We start from the raw sequence: 16,635 nt of genomic DNA on the forward strand, positions 1-16,635 counted from the left end.
ATCCAAAATTAACTAAGTAAAAAAATTAATTTTTAGATTATAAAATCTCAAAAAAAATCAAGTGCATATCACGGTAACTCCTTTCTCATATAGCCAAGAACCCCCAAACTGGTCCAAGATTAATTAAGTAAAAATTTAATTTTTAAATTATAAAATCACAAATAAAATCAAGTTTATATTATCGTAACTCATTTCTTGTATAATTATGAACCCTGAACATAGATAGTAGCTTCTTTTTTTTATACTATAAAATTAAAGGGTTGGTAGATATGTACACACTACATCTAAAGAGAGACGCTCAAATAAAGAGCTGTCACTTGCTCTCTTAAAAGTTTGAACTCGAGTAAATTTTATGAATGAACAGCCTTTAATCATTAGACTAAATACAGAAATAATTAGAATTATGAATAAAAAATTGAGAGGTGAGTTATAGAGGAGTGAAAGAGAAGTAAAACGTATATTACATAAATTCCACAATCACATTAAAGAGAAGCAAGTATAATAATTACACAATACATCCTCTACTTGTAGCAGAGTAACGAGAGGATGAACGCATGCGCACCGCTTATATGTCTGTCTCTTTCTCCTTTTCATCTTATTGTGGCTTTGTTTTATGCTGGCGCTCATTTTGCGTGGTTTCAAAACTAAGTTAATAAGAAGTTGACTTGTTGGATTTAGAAGTTGACTGATTCATCTGACTTTGCCCCAATTCGTGTTTTTTACAAAAATAATACCCTTAGTTTGTTGCGCAGAAAGAGAGCCGGCAACAAATGATAGTATTCAAGAAAAGTGTTTAGAAGATGACAACAATATACATTAATTAAGGTAGCTAAAGATTTTTATGTCGTGAAAGCAGAAGGCCGGCAGCAGGGTTGTGCTTGGAGAAATATGCTGCCAAGGGAGTTGTCAAAACATTGTTTTCTGTTGCTTATGTTCTTTTTTAGCTGTCAATTTAACCAAAACGTAAAGGATGAGGTGACAAATGTCACAAACACGTTATGTGTAGTTACTATAAAAAGTCAAATGTGGGGTATAATTTAGTTAATTTCAATGTCAATCTTTGGAATCTTTTGATTCTCAATCTCAATTTCAACTTTCTAGATATTTATTTGGGTGAGCTGTGATGGATAAAATATTACTTTTACCTTTTGTTTTTATGCATAAAGTTTTTAATTCTGGAAACTATTCTATTACCCTTTTTTCATTTCTTTTCCTTTTTCCTGGATATTCCACTACTTGTTATTGGAAGTTAATCATTCCATACATTATCACTAAAAAATTTAATTTTAAAAAAAAGTTAAGTAATTTTCTTTGTATTGGTATTAAAATTTTTTTGTCCAAATTAAATCTTGGGCTTAACAATTATTCACATGTTAGGCCATGAGTTAAATAATTGAACTTAAAATTATTTTTCTAAATTAGATCTTGAACTTGACAATTGTTCTCACATTGAGATCTGAACTCTAGGATTTTAAGGACTAGTTTGGAAAAAAAAGAGTTCAAACCTTAATATGAGAACAATTATCAAGTTCAAGATCTAATTTAGACTAAAAAAAGTTCAAGCCCCAATATAAAAAAATTTATCAAATTTAAGCCCTAAAATGTAATTTAACCCCAAACAAAAGTTCATCATCAACAATACAACAACATGATTGATACTTCCAAAGACGTAAAATTGTTTTAATTTTTTATTTATCATGAATAATTACCCTCAGTTTTCTCGTCCTTAAAGCTAGCAAACCATTTGATCAGTCCTCTTTATAAGCAGTTGATACTTGTTATTCTGAATCTTACTCCCAATTTTCTTGCCATTTTCGATCCTTTGCCCCCCCCCCCAAAAAAAATGGGTGCCGAAGTTGAAGTTAAAGATGAAGAATCAATCACCAAATTGTCCACAAAATCAAGATTCAGATACAATTCCCCACTTGTTCAAGTCTCCCTTATAGGCCTAGTATGTTTTTGTTGCCCTGGAATGTTCAACGCCTTATCTGGTATGGGAGGAGGAGGCCAAGTCAATCGAACTGCCACCAACAACGCTAACACCGCCCTTTACACCACTTTCGCCGTGTTTGGTATCTTAGGTGGTGGCATTTACAACATCCTCGGACCCCATCTTACCCTTGCTGCCGGTTGTAGCACTTATGTCTTATACGCTGGTTCTTTGCTTTATTACAACCACCAACCACACCAAGGTTTTGTTATCATTGCTGGTGCTTTACTGGGTATTGGAGCTGGTCTTCTTTGGGCTTGTGAAGGTGCTATTATGACTAGTTATCCTCCACCAAATCGGAAAGGCACTTATATTTCCTTGTTTTGGAGTATATTCAACATGGGTGGTGTCATTGGTGGATTGGTTCCTTTTATTCTGAATTACCATAGAAACGAAGCAGCTTCTGTGAATGATGCTACTTATATTGGCTTCATGTGCTTTATGTCAGCAGGAACTCTTCTTTCTTTTGCTATTTTGCCACCTAACCGTGTTGTTCGTGATGATGGTACACGTTGTACCGATGTTAAGTACTCTAGTGTCTCTAAAGAAGCAACTGAGGTCCTTCAATTGTTTACTAATTGGAAAATGTTGCTTATTGTCCCTGCTGCTTGGGCTAGTAATTTCTTTTATACTTATCAGTTTAATAATGTGAATGCTGTTCTTTTTAATCTTAGAACTAGAGGGTTAAACAATGTGTTTTATTGGGGGGCACAAATGTTAGGTTCTATTGGGATTGGTTACATTTTGGATTTTAGTTTCCAAAGCAGGAGGATGAGGGGTTTTGTTGGGATTAGTGTTGTTGCTTTGCTTGGTACTGCAATTTGGGGTGGTGGTCTTGCCAATCAGCTTCCTTATTCGCATGATCGTCCTCAAAGTGAAAAGTTGGATTTCAAGGACTCTTCTTTTGCTGGTCCTTTTGTTTTGTACTTTAGCTATGGATTGCTTGATGCCATGTTTCAAAGCATGGTTTATTGGGTTATAGGAGCCTTAGCTGATGATTCACAGACACTCAGCAGGTAGTGCTCTTTTCTTCATTACATGTTCTTTCGGTATCCATCCATTTTTTACTTACGTTTGATGTCTCTTAATAATATTGCAGATATAGTGGATTCTATAAGGGAGTACAAAGTGCAGGAGCAGCAGTTGCTTGGCAAGTTGATACACACAAGGTTCCGTTCCTTTCCCAGTTGATTGTGAATTGGTCACTCACTACTATAAGTTATCCATTGCTGGTGCTTCTAGTTATGCTAGCTGTAAAGGATGATAACAAGACTGAAGATGAAATTGTAAATGAGGCTCCTGTTCCATCTTCTAATAAAGATATCAACAGTACTGCCATCTCTACTTAGCTGTTATTTGTTTTGTTTGTCTTTTCTCCCACGTTCCTGCCCTAAATGGAGCATCTTGTCTTTTTACAACAGTTGTTATGTTTACGTTACCACGCCATTATTGTCTCCATTAAAAGGAAATTTAAGTTAAATGCTACTGTGCAGAGCTTTCTTCACTTAATGGAATTCAACACTTTTCTCTCCATTTCTTCATAAATATCTGATGAATTTCAAGGCAAAATATCCCATTTTCCTGGATTTAAAGTTCTAGGTAGCATTTGATAATAATAATAATAATAAAAAGTTCTAGGTAGCAGATATTTACAACAAAATATCCCAGAAGTTCTCTCCATTTCCACAGTAAGCCTTTAATGGCCTATAAAACTTGAAAGTAAGTCCTAGAAATCCTATTATAACCAAAAAAACAGTAAAAGAGCTCCATGGAGAGGGGTTAGAAACATGATGCCTGAAAACTCATAGGGACATGAGAGTGCGAAGATCATCTATCGTGACTTCTTTCCGATGCTTAGGGCCCTTCCTTCCAAAAGCTTCTGTTGCTAGTTTCTTTTTCCTCTCTTGCAACTCCAATACCCTCTCTTCAATGCTGTTTCGAGCAATCAGCCTCACAATCTTTACATCTTCCTTCTGCCCGATACGATGAACCCTATCCATAGCCTGTTCCTCAACAGCTGGGTTCCACCATGGTTCTATCAAGTAAACTCTAGAAGCAGCTGTAAGGTTGATACCTGCACCTGAAGCCTTGAGACTTGCAAGCAAAACTGTCGGCCCATCTAGTCCTGGAACTTGGAACTCTTCAATCACTTGAGCTCTCTTTTTTGCATTCATTGATCCATCTAAACGCAATATCTTAAAACCAGCATTTGTCAGCGGCTTTTCAAGTAGTAGCAACATAGTTCGGAACTGAGAGAAAACAACTGACTTTGTAGCTGGCTTTTGATCTCTTGACTCCCGAAGGAGGCTTAGTAGAGCAGATACTTTCGATGATGTGGGGTTCCTTGATGATATTTCAGTGTGATCAGCTTCAGAAGATTTTGGAGGGGCTGAAAAGAGATCAGACTGAGATAAGGGTTGACGACACAAAGGGCAGCATGGCTTCGTACGCTGTAGGGTTTTAAGGATGCAGGATCGGCAAAAGATATGGGCACAACGTGTAATTACTACATCAACAGGAAGAGAGATGCAAATAGGACAGTCGAAATCCTCGCCATCTTGTAGCATCACAACCATCTTTTTTAGCAACTCTGGGTTGTTGGATACATCTGTTTCAAATTTATATACATGTCATAAGTGAACTATAACAACAATCGTCAGCATGCTAGAAAATAGTTCCACCTTGTACCATGATGCTGAAACATTTCTATAAAAATGAGAACAGTGAACAATCTGAAGAACAACACGGCAATATCCATTAGAAGAACAATACTAGCATGCCCAGAAGCAAAGTATCAAGAGGCTGAATATACACTGACTGACCTAATACACAGCTCTACCAGCAAGCAGGCAGCAGAATACGATCAGATCCCCAGTAAGTGCAGAAAGAGGTGAACCTCTAAAAGCACTGATAATTCTCTGAATCCATAAATTTATAATGTTCTAAAATTCCATTGCCATTCATTTTCTTAAACATAAGCTAAAGAAATTTTTCCTGGGTTGCAAAATCATTAAAACAATCTTTCACCAGAAAAATATCCAGTATATAATGTTACCAACATCAAAATCACTGTTCATCGTACTCTGGGACAAGTCCTGACAAACTACTTATCCTAACTAACCACTCTTAACAAGTCCATAAATGACATCCTCTTAAACTTTGATAAACCCAGGTAACAGACAAAAAGGAATTAAGATTACTTATCAGGGCAAACAACATCTTTTAACCTTCTGAACTACTATCACATTCCATCTTAGCTGCCTGAGGATTTCCTTTATCATGAAGCCTAGACCCTAATGTCCTTAGAACCATAATTTTTCTTTACAAGCTAACTTATGACACCTACTGAAGCATCATATACTACATATTTGTGTCTCACACACAAAAAAAGTATCCAGCCAAAACTTATTTTCTAGAGATTTTCTGTGAAGTCAGTAAGTGCTTCAGTCAATTCTCCAAAGAAAGAAAAGATCCCCTCCAGTAGCACATCTATATTTCCTTGGCCTAATCTGTACCTTCAACATCCTTTAAACGTCTTCCCATTAAGAATTCTCCAATAGCATTTAACGGATTCAAGCATTCTCTGACTAAATTTCTTTGTGGCTACTAAACTCAAAACCCCAGGGGGACTTCTGAAACAAGTGATCTAAGTAAAATGATTCAATTACAAGACAAATCTCTTTTTCCTAAATTTCCTAGAGATTGCACATAAAAACATAGCATGTCTGTCAGTAGTTGCAATAGTCCAGAAATAAAAGAAATCTGCCTGTAGGAATCATAAATTCCATAGAATGCACAAAGGGTTTCAACATAAACCATAAATTCTTTGGCCTTGGTCTTAACCTAAATATTCAATCTGTTAGAGCAAGCGACTAAACTGAATCTCTAAAATATAACAATTCGGTAAACAGTATTGAATAAAATTTTAATGGAACCTAAAGAAATGTCAAGGTAAATGAGTAGGATATATTCTAATAACTTTGAATACCTTCAACATTGCTAGATGGAAACAACGCTCGGAGATCCAGAGGTAACAGGGCAAGACTAGTACAAATCTGCCGAAGTCGTAAAAGCATGCCAAGCACGGTTGAATAGTTGCGCACTAGACTGTCATTTGCAATGAACTCCTCGATAACATTTTTGGCTTTTCCTTCAATCTGGTCATAAATTTCACGCTCTTCTACAGAAAGCTCAACATAACATGTTTGTAATGTTTTAGGTGGCAATCCAACTAAGTTATTACCCTTTATTCTCCGCAAGGAGATGCTGGCCATCAGAACCTGAAAGAATTTTATTTCATAACAAATCAATATGCATAAGAAAGAATGAAATGAAAAGGAGCCTATCCTAATTCCTACATAGATGTCTAAGTGAGCTACTTCTGCTCAAGTAGTCAACTATCATGTTCAACTGAAAAGGCTATCTTCTAAGATTAAGTTTGAGCAACTCAGGTGACAGTTTTAGTTTCCTCATACATGATTCAATTACTTCATAAATCTAGTTAATTTCTTCTTCTTCTTTTTTACATATTATACACATATAATACAAATATCAAATAACAATACATGTTTCCATTAAGAGCTGTCATAGTTATGCTTGGCTACCTGGAGACGTGAGAGACCATTCTTATTACCCTGAGCAAGGGGTCGTTGAACCAAACTTCTCCAATAGCTCTTGATAGAAAACGGTTCGAATCGCAAAAATGCCATCAAAGAAAACAAATCAGATGAGCCATTTTGGATGGGAGTTCCTGTAACGGCCCATCTACAAGTGGCCTTCAAATTAGTGACAGCTTTACTCTGTTGGGCATTTGCATTCTTAATCACATGTGCCTCATCTAAGATGACTCGCCACCACTCTATCTTCTTCATAGGGGAGTCAAACCAAGATTCTTCAGTGGCCAGAGTACTATAAGTAGTCAAAATAATATCATACTTCTTAAGCTCCTCAACTTCCTTAGTTCTTTCTCCTCCATAATACATATACACCTTCAATTTCCCCGGACTAGTGTGTTCCTCAAGCTGTGTTATCCATGATGAAAACACAGAGGGGGGGCACACAACTAATGTCGTTCTTCGGCCAGAAAAACTGACACACCCATCAGCTACACTGACAGATTTCCCCTTAGCTTTACTGCCAAATTCAGCTTCCTTAGTATTACGTTTTTTTCGAGGTCTAGTACCTTTCTTACTAGCTCCTCTACCCCTCTTTCCCTTCTTAACATCCTCCTCAACAATCTCTTCTATACCAGCATCACCAGAATTGGGAACAAAGCTACCAAATTTATCAAACGCAATCAAAGAAAGCAAAGTTAGAGTCTTACCTAATCCCATATCATCAGCAAAAATCCCTCCTCGCAAAGGCTCAGGACGTTTATCAGTCTGATAATTTGTCAACACGTTTACAAATTCTCCACCTTTCTCCTCCCAAAAAAGAGGCAACTCATTCGAATTTTCTTTATGGAGTAACCATCCTAAACCTTCCTTTTGGTGCAACAAAAGCTGAGATATAATAACCTCATTTGGAGGCTCTATGGGTTCCATTGCTGCCTTCTTGCTAACATTCTTTTCGACCAACTTGAAAACCTTATCCAAACTCTGGGACTCTCCTCCAGCTCTGTTTCCCTTAACCACAGCAGCCTCAGACAACGTGAAAGACACATCAGAGTGGGAAATTAACTCCAACCCACCTCGTGAAATCGCGGATTTAACAGAATTAAAGGCTTCTAATCTAGCAAAAATGTGAATTTGGCAGGGGATTTTATACCTATTACTAGCACTACGAGAATTAGGCACGATACCTTCGACGACAATCAAGTGAGAGTCAATCAAAGGCGAAAGTACGGCGGCTACGGAACGCTCGATATGGCCCACTTGAAGGGTTCTAGTGTTGAGAACTTTGAGGGCGTTTCCGTCGTAAGGGTTGAGAGGTTCTCGCACAAGTCCCACCATTTCTCGGCCACTGATTTTGCCTCTGTAATACTGAAGGCCTACTATATTGGCGATGACAAAGCCAAGCAAATAAGTATCGAAGGAGGACTGGGAAGAGGATTCTTGATCCTCCCATAATTCATCAACGGACGACGCCAATTCTTCCATTAGGTTGAGGCTTTGGGTTTTTGAATTTTGAGTGAAGAGAGGGAAGTGAGGGACTTTAAATGCCAATGCATAAACCCATCTTTATACTCCACGGTGCACCGAGTTATACCCATTTTTAGGTTAAATTATTGTTATCGTCCTTTACAATATTGAAATTTGAAAAACAGTCTTCTTACATTAATTTGAAATAATTTGATAAGACCATTCTTGCAATGTTATTAGTTACTTCTAATAACCAATATGATTAAACTAAAAGTACCATCAACCTATGTTAGGGGGCCGATTGCATTTTGCTCTCTCTACAATGCGTATGTATGAGATATACGTGGCACGTCATTTTAGTTTTAAACAATAAAATGTAATTTGCTATTTTTTTAGTTAAAGGGTCAAAAGCAATCTAATTTATAGGACAGACTCCCATAATACTTTTATCAATTATTAACTATCCTTGTTAAAATATTTCCCTAAATTTTCTCTAAAACATTTTTAACACAAAAAATTCATTTCAGTGTAATAATAAAAAAAAGAGGTGTTTTTAAGAAAACTTTACACCAATATTTTAATCAACATAATTAACTATATTAGTTTTTTAAGAGAATTAATAATTACATGGATGAATTATTATCATTATAAAAGTAAAATATTAAACTATATCAAATTAAAATTTAACTTTTTTAAATTTGAGCATAATAAAAAACCATAATTTTACCTCATTTTTCATTTCCACCTTCTTCTTTTTTTTAAAAAAAAATTATAAATGTTTGGAAAATATGATAATCTTACTTTTTGAGGTTTTTTATTAGAATATTGTTGTTTGGCTCAAATTTATTAAAAGGGGTGAATTAAGATTTTAAAATTTTTTTATATGTAGGATAAAAAAGCTTGATACTTCGAATTATAGTACTTGAGCTTCAATTTTTTAACTCCACTGTTTTAAAATGTCTCAAATAAAGATTTTTTCAATTCACTAAATTATATATAGCAAAAAGAACATTAACATTAGTTTTCAAGGCTAAACTAATAACACTATCGATTTACCATTAGTGAGAGATTAAGTTAAAAAATAAACCTCTAAAACGTAGGTGTTTATAATATTAAGCTCACTAAAACCCATACAAGGATTTTACAATGAAAGCACTCAAGACTATGTTTAAGAAAATAAAGAGAATTAAAGAGTATTCTTCTTGATTTGGATTAGTGTTCTTAAAGTGTATTTATATCAAGGAATTGGTTTGTAGTCATTTAGAGTCGACGGGGATAAAATGGAGTTGTTGCAAGATAAATATTTCAGTAGAAAAAGTTGACTTGAAAGACAAGTATCGATACTTACAAAGAGAGTATCAGTACCTTTTACAAAAATTGGCCATTAGTACTCGTTATAAAGGTTGTGGTATCGACACCTTAGAGGCGTGTATAGTTATCTAAAGCACATGTAATGATGCCTCAAGAACCAATATTGATACCTTGCCCTTCTATTTTGTCTTATGGCTATTGATTTGTAAAGTATCCATACACAAACCTTAGTTAATGATACTTACTCATCAAAAAACATTTTAAACACTCTGAAACAACTTGAGATTAACTCAAAAACTTTTGGAACAAGAACATATTTAGAATATTTTTGTGAGTATTTTTAAGCTTTGAAAAAGTTTAATGAAAATTTTCAACAATATTTTTACTAAATAATTTAGAGATAAAATATATAAAATTTGTTTTAAAGGTTGTTATATCAAAATCAAAAGAAATCAAAGCTAACCATGGTAAAATATGTGTATTATTCTCCATAATTTTGGAGGGATACCTCAACTAATAAGTTTAACTTGGGACAAACAGAGAAAATTTTGACTAACAAGTTTGACTTCAGGATCAATTAGGAGTCAAGGAAAGAGACCTTGACAAATAAGTTTAACTTTGAACCTCGACTCTCATAGGTGTCAAGGTTCGTTTAATATTTTTATTATTTTCTTCTTTTTAATGTCTAACTTTGAACATTGACTCTCAAAGATGTCGAGGTCCATTTAATATTTTTACTACTTTCTTTATTTTTAAGTTTGACTTCGAATCTCAATACTCATGGGAGTCAAGATTCTCTTTCTTCGTCCCCTGCTTGATTACACTCTTAAAAAAAAAACCTTATTTTGAATGAAACTTATTATAAAAATATTTTTTTACAATATTCTAATAAACAAACTTTGGATTTTTTAAAGAATAAAAATAGTTTTCTAAGACATACCGATAAAAATTTATATAAAAAATTTAAAAGATTTTAAGATATTGTTAAATAAATTTGTAACTTTTTTAAATTATTTTTATAGGATAAGTTATATAGATAGTCACTTAATTATTAAAAATTTTATTTTTTGACACTCAAAATAAAAAATTTGCAATTTAGACGCTCACATTACCTAGGTCATCCATTTTGATCACTCCCGTTCAAATTTAAATGGAAATCTAACCTAGCATTTCACCTCTCCAAAAAATATTTTTTTAATGAAAAAAGAAGGGTTTTTCTTCTTCCTAAATAAAAATGTTGTTTCCAACTTGTTGTTGCCACCGCCTTCTCCGATGGTCTTCTCCGATGACTAAACACGCAAAAACTCTCTTCTCTCCCTTTTTTTCTCAAATCTTAGGATAGTTTTCCGTGAATCAGTCACAAACTCTTCAAATCTCACCTTGAAACTAGAAGGTAATGTCTGCCGATTTCCTTCTCCGACCATCCAATTGCCTTAGTTCCAAGGTATGTTGTTCTTAGTCTTGGCACCAAACGTCATTTTTTAGATCAATAACTCCATGCTCAAAATGATTTTTTTCACCAAAAACTAGGCTTAGTAATGCAAATGTTCTACTTTTTTAGGGGTTAAACCTCATTTATATTAAAAGGTTGGGGAATAAAGTGATACTTTTTTATTTTACTTAACTATGTGGAAAAAAAATTAGAAATAATTTTACATCAGATTTTCATTTGAGATTTTAACGGGAGTGACCAAAATGAACAAACTATGTAACATACGTGCCTAAATTGTAAACTTTTTATTTTGGGTGCCTATAATGAAAATTTTGTTATAGTTGGTTGACCGTTTATGTAGTTTACCCTAACTTTCATTCTAGCCTTCTAGTAGGGATAGTTACCATTCTCATAGGGGGACGAGTAATTGACGAACCTCCCATTGTCAGCAAAAAGTAATATTAGGATTCACCACTAGATAAGTTAAGTATTTGCTCTGATTTCAATTATTGTTACCTTAAGTTTCCTTTTTATTGAAAATGAACAATGCAATAGAAGTGCTAAATTGTAATGGCCACTAAAGCCTGGCACCACGAAAAATTGTGCAAACAAAGTAGAAATAATGTAAAAATTTATTTGCTTAATTTAATTTTCCTACATCTACGGAGCCTAACTTAGTGAGTAATTCCATCATCTTTGATCATGAATACAACAAGTGATTCACACTCTATCACTCTCTAAGTATAGAGAACACTCAACTCCGAATTCTTCCCCTAAGAATTTGGGCAGTAAACACTCAACAATGTTTACAATTTAGTTTGCGCTCTCTCACAAAATAGTTCATCAATGAACAAATTAAAATACGCTCAATGAGCTCTCATGCAAAACATATACAATCCTCAAAGCATATATCAATTTCACCTTACTAACATAAAATCTAAGTGAATAGAAAGTAGATCCTTGAAAATAGTTATTACATTAATAGCAATCAAAACAAAATCACTCGAAGATATGCTCTCCAAAATCATTAGCACTATCTCAATCAAATCCCACATTCCAATAACTTAATTGATTCACATGAATTCAATCCAATCTTTAAATGCTAAAGATTGGTTTTCATAGATAGACTAAAGTATCATCACTAACACATCACACGAACAAGTCTAAAAATTTTCTTCATTAAATTATCAAGTCAAATAAAACAATTTACCATTGGCACTGTGATGTTAGAAGCGCTCTATCTACGTATAAGTTATAACCATGGTCTTGCTCTTCAATGATTCTGTTCTACAATGACTTCAAGGGGTCATACTTCGCAGCTACACTTATCCAAAGAGGATGATACTTGATTTGTATGATATTTTACATTAACATCTGATAAATGCATTGCTTGTCAGGTCACCAAATATATTCATATTATATGTGAAAGTGATCAGTTAATAACCAAACTACAATTGGGATTTGTCAATGAGAAAAAAAGGGTTAAGACATGTCTTATTAAATTGTAATGAAGATAAAGGACATTTGGTATATACTAGTCAGGCCTTCAAAAGCAAAGGCTTTTCATTACCAAAAACAGCCAATCAAAATCACTGTTATCAAATGACTCAGTATTGATAAAAGACTGAGTGGAGCTCTCATGTTCTGATATTATATCATGCTCTCTCTCTCTCTTTCAGTGGAACTTTCACAACCTAAAAAATTTAAAACTTTTTTCAGACTTGTTAATATATTTTTTTTTATTTCCATTGTGGTTTATTTTTTAAGAGTGATAGTAGAAACAACCAGGCATCATTTCCCATGTATTTTGACTCTCAACAAATATTGACTTGTCTGCCTAAGAGGCAGCTCCTCTTCGAGTTCAAACCCCAAGGCTTCTAAAATCCAAAAAACAAGAGCTTTCTTTATAGAAAGCAACAGCCCAAGTTTTGATTTTGAGTGCATCTTCAAGCTTGAAAACTACCTTTCCATGCCATCATGTGCCTAAGAACAAGGCTAGCTTGCTTGTCTCTCTTGCTGCTGTTGCTGCTGCTACTACAGTTTGAGACTCCATGTTATGCAGGTGGTGTTCATAGATTCAAAGCTGGTGGGTCTAACGGTGAGCAAAAAAGTCCCAAGTTTATTAAATCTCAAGGTAAAAATGGAGATGACATTTTTGCAGCACAACAAAGGAAAGTGTATACAGGTCCAAATCCTTTACACAATAAGAGGTAAGTGAGAGAGAAAAAGATGAGCATTACCCAAAGCTTCATTTCTTCCCTTTCATTTTTTTTTTAAATTTATTGTGAGAGCATTATATTTTTGAGGCTTGTTTACAGGCCAGTACTACCCTTTGGTGATTTTGCATATATGTATATGGGAAGCTTAGCTCTGAGTTTTTTTTTTTTGGGCAACAAATATATACACTTTTTTTTATTTGTTAAATATTTTGATCATATACATCAATATATAAATATAAATATAAATTTAACAGAAGCTATCAGAAAATTGATTTAGATCAATGGAGAACACTAAAATCATGCATTTTCTAGGGAAGAGTTGTTGACGTTATTAGTGGGGTTGTATTGTTATTAATGGCAGATATAGCAGATTTCAAACAGAAAAAAAAGATATGGTCATATAGAGCAACACATAGCAGAAGCAGAGCAATAGTATGAAAACAAGTGTAGATTTGGGTTTTCTTTTTCTTGTAAAATCGAGGTTGACAAGAGCATGTTATTAAATCAATGATATATGGTTTGTATTGTTTTTATCATACGTTATAGTATCCATAGGGCTGATGAAGTTGATTTTAGGTTGGTTGAATTATTTTAGATTTGGATACAATAAAAAATTATAATTACAAAGTAAATGTATACAATTATTGATTGGAAATAGGATAAATGGAAGGAGGTTTGTCTGGCATGAATCATTATCAGTAAGGCCCGCAAGTTTTGCTACTTATTTCTTTTTTGACATTTTTGCCTGCTCCTCTCTCTCTCTCTCTCTCATTCTTTTGAGATATTTATCACACAAACATAAGATTATAAATAGTGAGAGACATGGGTGTTTTTATTCCTGAATTGGTTATTTATGATTTTGGAATTTGCTCAAAAATTATGTGATAATTTATTAATTTTAGTCATGATGTAAAACTCATAAATAAAATTAAAATGATCTGTTTTCACATATCATCATCATCATTTTTCCTCGCATCAAAAATGATATTCTTCAAAATATAAACATGGCAACTTGGGAAGCTCATCACTCTTCTACTTATAAAACGCACAAAAACTAAACTTATCTTCTTAAATCAAATTATAGTTTATGTATTAGAATTTATTTTGTTATTAAAAGACATGATTTCATCTTATCACTACAATTTAGTATGCAAAAAAATATGTTTAAAATAACATATAATAATAATAAAATATATGCTTTGAAATAATTAATAATAATATATGAAATATATATTATTAAAATAGATTAAATGAAGTAAAATAAAATTTAAATACTAATATATCATATTAAGAAAACTAAATGAATACAATTATTTATAATAGTCATTTGTACGCTATCTCAATCAACAATACTATTAATAAAATTAAAAAGAGTTGAATTTGACTATCAATTTCTCAAAGAGAATTTTAATGGAATTTGATGCTTTTTGATGAAAATACGGACTAAAATGTTAAAATTTAATCATGGTAATCCATGTTATTTATTTCTTGTTGATGTGGATTAAGATAAATAATTTATGTCATGAAGTACACATGGATTGTCAAGCGGGTTGCCACACAACATCGTTAAAAGATTAATGTTTTAATAAGCATTTTTTTAAAAAAACGATTGATCATTTTAAAAGTTAATGAAAATTTAACTATATAAAAAAAATAAGCCAAATTAAGAAAAGATGCAAATGTTGATGGCTAATTTACATTATGTCAATAAGTGTAGTTGGAGAGCCATTACTCTTTTCAATTCTAGAGAGGAGGGTGAAATTAAAGTATTCATATATCCATCAAACTAGGCTATGTAAGATAACATTTATACAGATCCTTGCTCTGGAAGCACTTTGACCTAAAATAACATATGCCAATGGAACCCAGACAAAATCGAGTTCCTACAGAGACCTCGATAAAACCACAAGTAACTAAAAATTTAGAGAAAACGAGTCACCATGGAAATGGGCATCCACGTCAACACACATGACACCTTGGCCTAAATCCTAGGCCAAAAACTATTTTTCCGATGACTTATCACTTTCTATCGAAAATTGATCAGAATCAACATCGGGACAAAACCAGGAGTGTAAGGGGGCTGGTTGCAGTTGTTCATGCATGGTCGGCTGGAGCAGCAAGGCCAGGGTGGGGAGTGGTAGAGTGTTCTCGGAGGAAAATTAGGGAAGTGGAACAACAAGCCTTAGAAACCACTACACTATAAATCTTGTGGTTTTTGTGAAGTGGTAGTTTTCACAACCTGGTTACTAGTTTCACTTAAAGAAAAGTTCCGCTCGCTAATAGAGACACATGTTTTGTTGACGAAGACGTAGAAAAAACAAGGAAAACGAAACCCGTCGACGGAAAGTAAATGATATATGTTTTATTTTTATTTTTTGTGTTGGATAGCTAAAATCAGGTAAACCCTAAAACCCAGTTATTGGGTTAAGAAAGATGCTGAAATCCATTGGATTCCATGATTAAAACCCAAAATACTTGTAGAGACCTTACTCTTGCTCCTAAGAGTAAGTCCACATGGGAAAATTATGGGGCCACACAGATTAATATTTAATCCACATGTTATGTTTTTTTGGCTATCGACGCTAAGCAAGCAATAAAAGGTATGCAGCATTCGAATCAAATTACCAGGTAGAAAAACAGAACACAAATACCAAAACAAAATATTGCGACCATGTTCAGATACCAAAACGCTCATTAAGCTTTATATATTATCAGCATTTTCGCCTTGTAGTCTGGAATAATGAGGAAATTTGGCAGGAACTAAAACGGTACCTAAGTTGTCTATTTAAGTCGAACAAATTTACAAACTTGCATACGCACATGTCCTTTGGTAAGACGCATGCATTGCATGAGGGTAAACAATTTCAAAAAAAAAAAAAAGAACTCCCCAAGTTTTGAGTTGCATTGGTGTATGATTACTGCTACTAACAGAAATATGTGAGAGCAAAATGGAAGAAAATACTACTCCATAGTGAAATCTTGGAATGCCACATAACCCCGGAGGCAAGCAAATTGGTTGCCATCCAATATATGTGTGATTATGCATTATATACCGATGAAATAACATCCCGGCATCCACTTTTCGCCAGCAATTCTATGCTTCAATTAGTGGGACTGTGCTTCAAGAAGAATGTTTGTGGCAGCATTGATGTCATTTCTAGCATGCACAAGTCCTGCCTAGCTGAGTTCATCAAAGCCCATAGACACCAGCGTAGCAACAGCATCCTCCGATGGCTCTATGGCTGAAGATGCAACTGCGGATGGATAGGTTCTCTGCAAACAAAAGAGTTAATGAGCTGTTATTTGGAAGAATCTGAACTTGCTCGAAAAATTGATACAATGGCAGCAAAACTCAGCGATCATGTTTCAAGAGAGAAAACATTCTCACATCAATCTAGTAATCTTTACAAAAATGTAAATCTAAAATCTTCAGAGTTACATAACAGATGTGCCACAGAGCCGAATTTGAGGGTTAAACGTGTGATCTTTATTGATGAAAATGCAATAAGTAGAAATGGTGAGAGAAAAGGGGCCTTTTTAGGGAAAGAACACAGAAGAAGGGAAGAAAATGCTGGGCCATAAACAAATATTTCCAAATCCAAT

At 33.9% G+C, this 16,635-nt stretch overlaps 2 protein-coding genes across 2 annotated transcripts; one reads left to right on the forward strand and one right to left on the reverse strand.

Annotated features, from left to right (window-relative positions):
* Positions 1-1,655: 1,655 nt before the first annotated feature.
* On the forward strand, positions 1,656-3,494 carry LOC107935539 (UNC93-like protein 1). The gene is made up of 2 exons (XM_041109810.1): positions 1,656-3,006; positions 3,090-3,494. The coding sequence occupies exons 1-2, from the start codon at positions 1,844-1,846 to the stop codon at positions 3,337-3,339; spliced, it is 1,413 nt and encodes a 470-aa protein (XP_040965744.1). The 5' UTR covers positions 1,656-1,843; the 3' UTR covers positions 3,340-3,494.
* A 7-nt stretch (positions 3,495-3,501) lies between these two features.
* LOC107935540 (putative SWI/SNF-related matrix-associated actin-dependent regulator of chromatin subfamily A member 3-like 1) lies at positions 3,502-8,138 on the reverse strand. The gene is made up of 3 exons (XM_041109809.1): positions 6,595-8,138; positions 5,979-6,270; positions 3,502-4,598 (listed from the first exon to the last, which is right to left on the reverse strand). Exons 1-3 carry the CDS (start codon positions 8,086-8,088, stop codon positions 3,793-3,795), a joined length of 2,592 nt encoding a protein of 863 aa, XP_040965743.1. The 5' UTR covers positions 8,089-8,138; the 3' UTR covers positions 3,502-3,792.
* Positions 8,139-16,635: the final 8,497 nt, after the last annotated feature.

The sequence above is a fragment of the Gossypium hirsutum genome, chromosome D13 (genome assembly GCF_007990345.1).
Source record: "Gossypium hirsutum isolate 1008001.06 chromosome D13, Gossypium_hirsutum_v2.1, whole genome shotgun sequence".
Taxonomy (NCBI): Eukaryota; Viridiplantae; Streptophyta; class Magnoliopsida; order Malvales; family Malvaceae; genus Gossypium; species Gossypium hirsutum.

Bases quoted from the DNA above. Each gene is read 5' to 3' on its own strand.
- LOC107935539 (XM_041109810.1), top strand. From the start codon at position 1,844: ATGGGTGCCGAAGTTGAAGTTAAAGATGAAGAATCAATCACCAAATTG. The intron at 3,007-3,089 runs GTAGTGCTCTTT...ATAATATTGCAG, and splicing joins GATTCACAGACACTCAGCAG to ATATAGTGGATTCTATAAGG.
- LOC107935540 (XM_041109809.1), bottom strand. From the start codon at position 8,088: ATGGAAGAATTGGCGTCGTCCGTTGATGAATTATGGGAGGATCAAGAA. The intron at 6,271-6,594 runs GTAGCCAAGCAT...AAATTCTTTCAG, and splicing joins ATGGTCTCTCACGTCTCCAG to GTTCTGATGGCCAGCATCTC. The intron at 4,599-5,978 runs GTATTCAAAGTT...AATTTGAAACAG, and splicing joins TCCATCTAGCAATGTTGAAG to ATGTATCCAACAACCCAGAG.